The sequence below is a fragment of the Leptidea sinapis genome, chromosome 36, assembly GCF_905404315.1.
Source record: "Leptidea sinapis chromosome 36, ilLepSina1.1, whole genome shotgun sequence".
In the NCBI taxonomy this organism is placed as follows: Eukaryota; Metazoa; Arthropoda; class Insecta; order Lepidoptera; family Pieridae; genus Leptidea; species Leptidea sinapis.
The window spans coordinates 8,496,835-8,509,042 of record NC_066300.1 but is presented as its reverse complement, the minus strand read 5'-3'; the positions used below and the strand labels follow the sequence as shown (position 1 = coordinate 8,509,042).

Sequence of the window (12,208 nt, the reverse complement as noted above, 5' to 3'; positions counted from 1 at the left end):
CTACCGCTCAATTGTGACTCATGCAGTATATTTTTCATTTCTCATACTCGGAAAGTAATGTTGTCTTGATCTGATTATTGGGTGGAAAATGCTGCTTCCCTCCATGGAGAGGGAAAAACTCATACAATTTACTTTCCACCTAAGGGCCGGAATGAACTTCAAAAATAAAAAAACTAATTAAAAAAAAAGCTGCGGCCACGTGACTTTCTAAACAGCCAGTGTGAACTTCTTTGAGCTTTTTAAATAAGCCGCAACAATTACGCGGTGAGTTCCATATTTAAAATTAAAAAAGGCGCCATAAATTGTCCGAATTTGACAATTAATTTTAAATAGGTACTACTAATATTATCAATAAATAGTTTAGATAAACAACTAGTTTTATTTTCCTCATATTCGAAATGAAAAGTAAAGTGTTTAACACGGGTAAAAGAATCATTTCCTACTCGGACTATAGCCGCCCTTGCTGCGCTCGGGTGTCTAAATACCTCGGGAATTGATTCTTTTGACCCACGGTTAACAATCCTATATACCTGTCTTCTAACCCGTCGACGTATTCCTTCTTCCTTTTCCGGGAATCCTGCGCGGAGATTTTGTTCCTAATTTTGCGTCGTATTCTTTTCAGTTCCCGTTCCTCGTGTTTCGTAAGTGGATAGCTCGATGGTAGGCTTATTCCTTCTTTCGCCAACAATCGCCTCTCTTCGGCTGTTAGAACGAGACGGGGATAGCCGTTTCTTGGGTCTATTTGAACATCTTTAGAATCTGTTTCGTCGTCGCTATGATCGCTGCCTGAGTCATCTGAGGAAAACAGAGAGAGATCAGCCGGCTGCGGCGCTGGAGATGAAGAAGACCACGTCAACGTGGTGGATGATGACAGGTAAGGTGCACAATGAGTCAGTCCACGATCAGATCGGGATGGAGTTAAAAGGGCCAGCCCGGATAGCGTTACAAGATATGTGGAATTGACAGATGGAGGAATCTCTGGTGACTTTGAAATGAGATCTCACATATTTTTCTCTAGTTTTAAAAGTGATACTTTTCCCTTTTTCTATGATAGGAGTGAATTATTATACATTTCTTTAGTTTTCTAAATTGCAAACGAACATAGTAAACTGTAGGTATATATATAGGCTGTATGTAACTGTATCGAATTCAAAATGGAGGTAAGGCTAACTATAATATAATAATAATAATATTGACACACTCTCACACAAATTATCTTGCTCCAAACTAGGCATAGCCTGTACTATGCGCACATGACAATTATATATTTAATACAATATACTTACTCAAACATACATATAAACATCCATGACTCGGAAACAAACATTCATATACATCATATAAATGATTTAAATGGTTCCCGGTAGGCACCTACCGGGTCCTATAGTTCAATAAGCAGGTTCACTAACCACTGGGCAGCAGGAGTTCACGATTGTCTTCGCATAAACTATTATTACTAATGACATTATTATTATTAATACATATAATTGCTTGACAAGCGAAGATAATCGTTGATGGCGGGTTTCACTAGTATTTTAATCAGTAGTTATTATTACCCAGACATAAAATTTTGTGTGGGGACGACATGGTTTGCCTCTATACAAGGGAACGCCTCAACGCTTGCTTTTAAAATGTTAAATAAACTAACAGAAAATTAAATATACTAAGAAATAACCAAAGAAGGGAAATTATGTCCCAAGATGCAACAAAAGTTATTGCATTAAAATGACGATAAAAGCAGCCTCAATCACGACAAATCTATTTTTATAGATGCAATTCAGTTTGTCAATCGTTATGCAACCCGTTAGTTGGTTATCGAGGTCGCAGATGACTCACTAATCGATTGTTTAACAACACTAACTGTTAAATCAGCACCAGAATCGGCGAGTTCGGTGAATTAACTCATTTTGCAGACATTGCTAATGTCTCTAACAAGCTTACGCTAAAACATGCAGATGAAACAATTTTAATTTAGATAAAGTATAAACTGTAGGATCGTTCTTGTTTTTATAACAATACATATTAATTCTACTAGTGATATACTACAGACATAAACAAATTAATTCTCATTAAACTTAGTATCAAACTCACTTTGAAGATATAAAAAAAAACATAGATATAAAATACATTTTATTGTATAACTGTAGTCAGACAGCTCGGCTTCATAATGACTTAAGTCAGTATTATGTCTAAAGTCATTTTTTTTCTCAATTTTTTGAAAATAAAATAGAAGAAATGTTCGTCACTGATACTGAACCTTTCTATAGGCAAGAGAATATTTAAAAGCGAGTAGGATTTCAGTTTGTCCATAACGAAATTGTAGTTACTCAAGTCAATTGGACTTTCAATCGTTTGGCAGTGTTCCGCTGTTGGATCGATATGAATTTCTCCTCGGAAGCGGGAAACGGTCTGAAGCCGCAAGACTTACCTATTTAAAGAAAGCAGAAAAGTATTATCTTAATATATATAAATCTAGTGTCCTGATATTTGTTTCCAGTGAACTAAAGAACAGATTTTAATGGGGATTACTTCATGACATATAGTTTAGTCCAACTTGAGAGATAGGATGGTTTTTATTTCGATTTGGGACCCATTATTACTTTTATTTCCAATGTTTGTTTTTTATGCACATATTTTCTATGAGAAATATCAATATGTGAAAAATCACTAATCTTAATTTATCCTATTACAATCTAGCGTCCCAATATTATTAGACAAGTGTAGTGGAGGTGCAATGACCCGAAGTAACGGCATTTCGTAAACGGGCAACGCGTCTAACATACAATTGACACAAATGTACCGATGCGATACATTATCACAACAGTGATGCGGACGGTACAAGTGGACACTTGAATCAATCTCGAATAATTATCCTGGAATTCGTTTATCGAATCACACGGTACTATTTCGTTAAGTGAAAACTTCTTTATACGATTGGAATACTTTCAGTATTGGGAAAACTTCAAATCAAAAATAAAACTACTTCACATAAGTTTTCAACAGAAGATACCATATCAAATTGGGTACATTTGTGTGGGAACTACAGACAGACTCACCATCAATCTTGGGCTAAAAAAGCGATAAATGCTGGACTGTAGTTTATAATGCCTCGTGTAATGGCGCAAGTCGCAACACGTGTCTAAGTAATTTCGTGAAACATAGCGGACTTAGGACTAAAGATCATCATTTATAACATTTGAATAGCAATGATTTTGCGCAATATAACACCTAATTTTATTAATTGTATGAAAAATATTTTAATAATTCAATGCATTTAAAATGTACCTATAAATATATTGAGAGCGTCATAGAGTTGCAGTTGTATTACCATCGCACCTGTGTTCCCAGAGTGTGCTTCTTCTTGTGCAAGGCAATACACATAATTCCCTGGCTTGTTCCTTTCTCATTAAATATTTCATACAACTTATTTATTCGTCAACAGACTTATTCTTGCCACCTACTAACTTGCGCTCGTTGTAAAGCGGATCATCGGGCCAAGTTGGGAGTTTCGAGATCACGAATTCAAAAAACATACTTAAGTTGTAGGATACAGAGTGTTGATGTCAATGGTGTGAAATCAGTGGGTTCAGCAGTTCCTATGGGCGTGCCACAGGGTTCAATTGTGAGCCCCGTTCTCTTTCTTATTTATATTAATAACCTTCCTTATCATATTGAGAATCATGAGATTGTATTATTTGCTAATTACACATTTATACATTTAGAAGTTAAATCTAATTAGTTTTAGCGATGTGAATGTGGTAATTTCTAGGGTGGTAAATTAGTTTGAAGTAAATAATCTTCGATAGAATTTAAATAACGTTTCCCAACATAGAACAGTTAGGAAATATTATTAAAGTTAATGTAAATAAAGTACTACATAATATATAACTGTTGATTCTAAGCTTCAGTGAGGACGGCACATTGATAAATTTCCAAAAAAAACTTAGATCTGCAGCATATGCCACTAAAAAAAAAATTAGCAACTATATCTACCGATGTAGATACCGCAAGGATAGTTTATTTATGTTTAAACAGAATTAAATTATTATAATATTATTTATGATAAATAGTTTATATGCATACATTAAATCAACGATTAGGGAAAGCATAAATATAACGTTAACTCACCGCATGGATTATTATTGAGTTCATAGTCGCTATCGCTGCGAGAATCTCTGTCCTGCATTTTACTCTGTGTCAATATGTTGGCGGCAAACTTAAAATTGGAAGCATTTTTCAAATCTGCTGCGTTAATAATCTTGATAGACTTCAAATCCTTCATATCCTTTATCGTGACCGGCAACAGTATTGATCTGGGGTTTCCGGCCATCGGCGCCACGCGGATCACTCTCCTCTGGGGCGCCACTGACTCCACAGGCTTGGAGTACACCTTAGTCTGCGGTATTACTTGCACATTTGTCATCTTGACAGGTTTCTGTGGTTGGGCCTTCACCACGAGCTGTGGTTTCTGGACAGGGCTCGATGTCAACTTTACTGTGGGCTTCGGGACTTTAGCCTTGACTTGTAAATTTTGTGATAGACGCCGCTTTCTGCCTTCTTTACCTAAAATACAACAAATATTAATATGTATCAATGATAGGTCAATATTATTTAACAACTTTAATATTTAATTACTATTATTAATTTAAACATGTGGTCTATAAAGATTACTATGCGTCTTATACGTTTTGGGATATTTGTTGTGAGTCTCGACTAAACATATTTTACAATGTTACTCGAATTCAATTGGACTTCTTCTCTATGTAAATTCATCTTGCCAAAATTTACACTACCCCCCGTGCGCGACAATGTTAAGTATAATTTTATAAACTGAAAAGTATATGTATTAAAAAATATTATGAAAAATAATATAATAATTGACTAAGATCAAAGAAGTAAATATTTTTCATAGATCCGACCCCAGGAGGAACCGAAATCATCAATAAAGTTTATGTCTCCTGCGTCATCAGGAGCAAGCTAGCTGACGTCATATCATAAATGACGCATCACGTTTTCTAAGTTAAACTGCTTTAAAGGTATATAAAAGTATTTGTCTCATGAGAGATGCGTCTGGAAAAAGAAGAGTGACTGTTAATAGAGAAGGACCGAACGAAGTGGAGCGGGCAGGTAGAAGATAAAACTTCGGACCTTCAAACAAATACAAGATTCTCTCACTTCAAACAAATACTGTTCTTCACTTCAACAAGTGTAAGGAGATATTGAAGTATGTCGGGAATGATCATGAGAATTTCTTTTTTATGAAAATAAGGGACGAGACGAGCAGGACGTTCAGTTGATGCTAATTGATACGTCCTGTCAATTACGTCGCAATGCCGCTCAGGATTCTTGAAAAACCCCGAAAATTCTGGGCGGTACTACAATTGCGCTCGTCACCTTGAGACATAGAATATTAAGTCTTATTTGCCCGGTAATTTCACTAGCTCCGGCGCACTTCAGTCTGAAACGCAATAATGTTTACACATTACTGCTTCACAACAGAAAAGGTACCATTGTGGTACCCATAATCTAGCCGGCATTCTGTGCAAAGCAGCCTCCTACTGGTCATGCGAATGGAAGTCCGTATCCACCCATCTGTATACAGGACTTGATGTAGATGTAACTGAGATGTTCTTTATGGAATACGAGGAGAAACGAGCGTTCGTGTCCTCAAAGAAAGTTCCTTGAAAATCACACTGGAGAAACGATTCATATCGATGAGGAAGATCTTTTAGTGGGTGGCGTATGTAGTGGTGGTATCAGGTCAAACGTGTCAAAGCAACGCCGAGAGATCGAGATGTTCACAGGGCACTGGATCCGTGACGTATCACGCGGTCAAATGGTGCGACCTGACACAGGGACCAGAGAGCCTGCACCCTCAAGTGTAGGAAGGCCTTTATAACTCTACTCCTCCACCTCCTCCTCTAACTCCACTTTCTTTAAAGCCAATCTGACTTTGTCTTCTAGGTGACCGGGGAGTTGATAATCGCTAAACCTTATAATTCCTAGTTCATTTCCATAAATATAGATTCAGAAAAAATATGGAATCTTCTATTGGCTAATCAGTGTTGTACAAAATTAATTTCCGTCGCTACCCACCTGTTTACCTACCTCTATTTTTTACACATTTTTAATTACTTCGTAAATTGTAAAATCGTTAGTGGTAATACGTTTATTTTATGCAAATGTAACCTATTTGAAATGCATTTAATTACTTTTTCATGGACGTAAATTGAAAATACTAGATAATTCATCATAAACTTACAAATATGTTACAAATTTATCGTTGCTATCATTTCGGTAAGTAAATGATATAATATTATGTATGTACTTATAGTTATAGTTCTTAATACTTAATATATATCAGAAACGAAAACATGATTATAGTTTCCTAATCTTAATAGTACGTTTATGTTTAATACAAATAAAATTATCTGTGAGTCAAGAGTAATCTGTTACATTGTTACTGCAGTTTACTTCAATGATTTATCTCTCTTATAAAGGCTATAGACTATTTAGTCAATGTTCGACGGATGTTTGTGTAAGCTCTAGATTACGAACGGCCGTTTTCAATAACGTATCTCTAGTTACGGATATATCGGTATCACCGTTTAATGACAATATCATATCTATCCATAGTTGGGCGTAGTTCCTGAAAAAAGTTCCAAGCCACAAATAGGAAGTAAGGAATTTGCATTTAAAGTTTAATAAATATTCGTGTATTTCATTAATGTGGGCTGGGCTACTAAGTCATGATGTCATTTTAAGAGTGACAGTAGGGCTGCCATTTTTGTCAGTCCGTTAATATGAATCACTTGACCAGTTTTGTGTTCTTAACTCAATTTCGACATGATTATGATTTGGAACGTTTTTCTGGAATTACGTCCAGTTATGTCCAATATAGTTATATTATTAGTTATAGTCCAATGCTATCCGTCGATTGGCTAATGAAATGTTAGTAAGCGTAAAAGGGTAGATAATATGTCTACCTCTAATAAGTTAAACTAAGGATAGATAGGGAATTAAAAATGGTCGTAAATCATCTAAAACGCTGGTTGCTATATAGCGTTCCAGCCACAAGGCACAGGACCAAAACGGCGCTCGAACCTGGGACTGTGAGCAAAGACTGTGTAATAGTACAAGTACAGAAGACTCACTCCGTAAAATCAATTAAAGAAATAGCAACTCTTGCTGCCATGCAATAAGGTGTAATTCAGATCGCATTAATAATTTCAAAATAAAAATCATCACTTTATATTAGATTGTTTCAGCGTATTTAGGAAGCTTAATAAATTCAAAATTGGATAACAATGACCTTTAATATGTTTTTCTTTTTTATGTTTATCCATTTTTAAAATATAGGTCGGATCGGTGAAGTAGGTGGCAACAATGCTCGCGCGTGCGTCACTCCTCGCTCATGAGTGAGTGCTCAGCTCAGTGAGACTGGCGGGCCTACTCTGTAGAGGCCGCCACATGTACTTCCGATTTCGATACCTACACGGGGAATGAGATAGGCCTGGTAAGAGTGAAAAAGAGTAGTTCAGGGACCCGCTTGGAATCTCGCGGTGATAAGTTTGCCCCGACTAACTGAAACCAACACGTAAGTATTGCTCAAAGTGGGTAACAATTACGAAATTGTCAATATGGCCTAAAAAAACAATGTTATTTATGAATATAGCCAAGGTTGGAGTTACACTTGAACAAACTATAGCTCTCGTTGGACATATCGCTTACGTCTGAATACCAATTATAATAATATACATATTATGTTCTTATTAAAGTTAGCACATTATATGTTCCCATTGAAGTTCAAACTATGGTAAATATACAAATAAAATTTGAAAAACAAAATTTTATGAACGATGAGGGACTCGAACCCACGACCTTAGGCGTTCCATAAAATCTTGTATGCTTTGTTCAACTCTCAAGTTGTGGCTTCATCTACAGGATCTACTTTACAGTTGATAACATACTCAACCCCAATATTTGCATATTAGGAACGTAGTTGAACAAAGCAAACAAGATTTTATAGTGAGGCGTTACTCGAACGGTTAGCTCAGTTGGTTAGAGCACCGGCACGGAACGCCGGAGGTCGTGGGTTCGAGTCCCGCATCGTTCATAAAATTTTGTTTTTCAAATTTTATTTGTGTATTAATCCTAGAAGTGAGGGTTATCACTTTAAAAACATAACATATTTACCATAAATATATAAAATTAAAATTGAAATTAATAAAAACTTACTTGGAGAATGGAATGTACTGTCGTTAATAAATCCGGGAACCACATTCTGCTCAAAGTCGACGATGTCGAAGGTGTCCTGGAGCTCAATCTGGTCGGTCTCATGGTCTCCCGTGGAAGGGACGTCCGGAGTGACCGCTGCCGCCGCGACCGGAGCGGTCACTTGTTCGTCGCAAGAGTTTTGTATCAGGAATGGCGAAAGTTGTTGCTCGAAGTCGCTGCAACATATTGTTCAAGTTAAAACAAAAATTTAATAATTTTATTTCTAGCAAGAGTGACGGACATCTATATCAATATTAAATTCAAATTCAAATATTTTTATTCAAAATAGGATGTGAAATCACTTATTGAAAGTCAAAAAACTACCACCCATTCCAAAATGAATGCCTCAGGCTTGAGAATAATGGGCGAAACAAACTCAGCGGGCTCTTTTTTTTCCATCAAAAATTATTATGTTTTACAATTAAAGTAACATTTACAAAGTAACATTGTATAATTAAATTTAGCCTGAGGGCGGTCGCTCCATTCCCAATCTGTGGTATCATTAAGAAAGTCATATATGTTATAGTAGCCTTTACCACACAAACGTTTTTTAACAATTCTTTTGGATAACGTAATACTTTTGTTTTGAACATTCTCTGGGATCCTGATGTAAAAGCATATACATCGCCCCATTACTTTGTAAACATTTGTTTTTGATGAAACAAAAAAGCCCGCTGAGTTTTTTGCGCCCATTCTTCTCATGTCTGAGGCATTAGTTTTGGAAATGGGTGGTAGTTTTTGACTTTCAATAACAATAAATACAATTTTTAATAAAAATATTTGAATTATACCTAATATTGTAAATGTAAGTATGTACCTGTGTTAGGATTTTGTAACTCATTCACAGCAAAACGGCGGAATACATCTCAAATAAATTTGAGATCATAGCATTGGACATAATGAAATCCTATTTAAAGGGCCTCTTCTATTCCTAATATGCCTTATATCGCTAGTGATAAATATCGAATTGTGTTGTTTGCTGATGGTACATCACCCATGTTTAATATACACAGTTGTTTACCAAATTTTGATGATGTTAACAATGCTTTAACTAAAGTTGTACATTGGTTTGAAGCTAATAACATATTTTCGATGTTGATCAAATTTACTTTACCTAATGTTAAACAAGTGTCAATCGACGACCTTTATAGCCGAGCGGTTAGCGATCCTACCTACTAAGCTAGAGGTCCCGGGTTCGAATCCCGGTAGGTGCAAGTATTTATATGATGAATATGGATGTTTGTTTCCGAGTCATGGATGTTTAAATGTAAAGTTTGTATGATTATATGAATTTATGTATGTTTAAGTAAGTATATTGTATTAAATATATCGTCTTAACTTAACACAGGCTATATATGCTTAACTTGGGGCAAGATAATTTGTGTAAAAAGTGTGTCAATATTATTGTATTATTTTTATACAGCTTTAAAACGAAAAACTAGATACAGTTGATAACGCTGTTATCGAGTAGACTTAGTTCTGCTGCAAGAGTGAAAAAGATTCGTTCCCTAACAGACATTGAAACTGAAATATTGGGTTGATTTCAGTTACTTTCACAGCATTATTTCATATGGTTATATTATTATGGGGTTATGCCACTGATATCTATACTAATATTATAAAGCTGTAGTGTTTGTTTGTTTGAACGCGCTAATCTCTGGTACTACTGGTCCGATTTGAATGATTCTTTCAGTTGGGTAGTCCATTTATCGAGCTATGTTTTTTTTTTTTTCAAAATTAGGGATCCGTAATAAAATTGCTATTTTGTAACACAAGGTGTAAAATCGAAAATCTAGGCAATATTTTATTACTTATAAAACTATCGCGTGAATTATACTTTATATGGCAAAACAACATTTGCCGGGTCAGCTAGTATATTATATATTTGAAATGCGTTGTATTATTAAAATATTTTTCATACAATTAACAGAATTTGGTGTTATTTTGCGAAAACTCATTGCTATTCGATCTTATTATTGATTATTTCGCGATCGAGGAAGGCTATGTTTTTTTTTTTCAAAATTAGGGATCCGTAATAAAATTGCTATTTTGTAACACAAGGTGTAAAATCGAAAACCTATTTTTGCGTGCGCTGCAAAAACTATTGACAATAGAACAAAATGATGTACAGGCTATAATATAGGCAATATTTTATTACTTATAAAACTATCGCGTGAATTATACTTTATATGGCAAAACAACGTTTGGCGGGTCAGCTAGTTTAGTATAATTTTGTGCTGCAAAAGAGGGCGGTTCGGACAATTTATGGTATGGATGAGAGTCGCTTAGATATAAATTTAAAGATTTTAAAATTATGACTGTTTCTAACCAATATTTTGATGAAAATTTAGAATATGTTCATAGAAATGGCAATAAATTACAAAATACATATGAAAAACATAATATTAATACTAGAAACAAAAATAAACTGTTAATGCCCACTTCTAGGCTTAGTAAACTCGACATATTGTCATTTATCCGCTATTGCAGATTTTATAATAAGCTTCCTGAGAACATAATGGAAATGTCTCTCAACAATTTCAAGGTCTATATTAAACTTAAAGATTATCTTATTACAGTTTAAAGGATAATTTAGATGATAAGAAAGATTGGGTATGATTGCTCTAAAGAATTTGAGCTTTTTTATATATTTTAATAAATATATAATACAAGCTGACCCGGCAGACGTTGTTTTGCCATATAAAGTATAATTCACGCGATAGTTTTATAAGTAATAAAATATTGCCTATATTATAGCCTGTACATCATTTTGTTCTATTGTCAATAGTTTTTGCAGCGCACGCAAAAATAGGTTTTCGATTTTACACCTTGTGTTACAAAATAGCAATTTTATTACGGATCCCTAATTATGAAAAAAAAAACATAGCCTATAGCCTTCCTCGATAAATGGACTACCCAACACTGAAAGAATCATTCAAATCGGACCAGTAGTACCAGAGATTAGTGCGTTCAAACAAACAAACAAACAAACACTGCAGCTTTATAATATTAGTATAGATTAATAATAAAAAAATTCTCGCGAAATACCAAAATTATGCATCTACTGTTCTCAATAACTCTTATTTTTACGTGTAATAATTTACATGTTTTTTTTTTAACTTGTGTAAGGCGCTAATAATTTGACGTTTGAGTATTTTTGTTGCATAACTTTACATATATTGTGATTGAAATGATTTGTAAACCGATGTAGCTGTAAATGTTAATTTAAAAGAGTGGCAATGAGTTTCTTGCCACTTCTTCTCATTAAATCTCAACCGTTTCCGAAGTGGTGGTAAATCTAAGAAGAAAAGAAAACTTTTGGGATTCATAAGTGTCATTTCCTTGACCTACATGTATAAAGTAAATTTGATTTGATTTGACACACACACAGATTATTAATGTCACCTCCACTTATACGTAGGCGTAGTAATGACAAATGGCCGCTTAGATAAGTCTATATTTTTAAGATACTATTCGGCCTTTCTGATAAATGAATTTATGTTTTTAACGCTTGCAATTATAAGTAATTTTATTATAATGCCGGATTGATATCTAATTTTGATAAACAACTGCGTCTATTGTAAAGCAGGATGGTCGCATTCTTTTACAAAATCAAAAGATTGCACTTTTTTATTCTTTTTAAGTACCTGTTTTTTGTTGTGGCTACGGTACAGGGTACATGTGCCTGATATGAAAAGAATCATCTTATTATATATTGAAATACTTCAGATCCGTATAGTAAAAAAAATATTTAATACTTCCGACGGGCAATGAACCACTGTCAAGTTTGTCAAGGGTATGATCATAGACACCATCAAGTAGTATAGAATGTCTGTTGATGGTTTGTTTATTTTTTTGAGTATTCATGTTATTCACTTTGCATAGCCTGTACCCATTATTGAAATCCCTACTAATAATATAAATGTGAATG

General features: G+C 34.6%; 1 protein-coding gene across 2 annotated transcripts in view; it reads right to left on the bottom strand.

Annotated features, from left to right (window-relative positions):
- The window catches only part of LOC126975443 (uncharacterized), a 33,972-nt gene that overhangs the window by 8,237 nt on the left and 13,527 nt on the right, over window positions 1–12,208 (bottom strand). For both annotated transcript variants that reach the window (XM_050823337.1, XM_050823335.1), the window contains exons 3-5: window positions 8,239–8,453; window positions 4,129–4,563; window positions 531–795 (exon numbers count right to left, since the gene is read on the bottom strand). In XM_050823337.1, coding sequence (XP_050679294.1) covers window positions 531–795; window positions 4,129–4,563; window positions 8,239–8,453 — 915 coding nt within the window. The remainder of the gene's footprint in view (window positions 1–530; window positions 796–4,128; window positions 4,564–8,238; window positions 8,454–12,208) is intronic.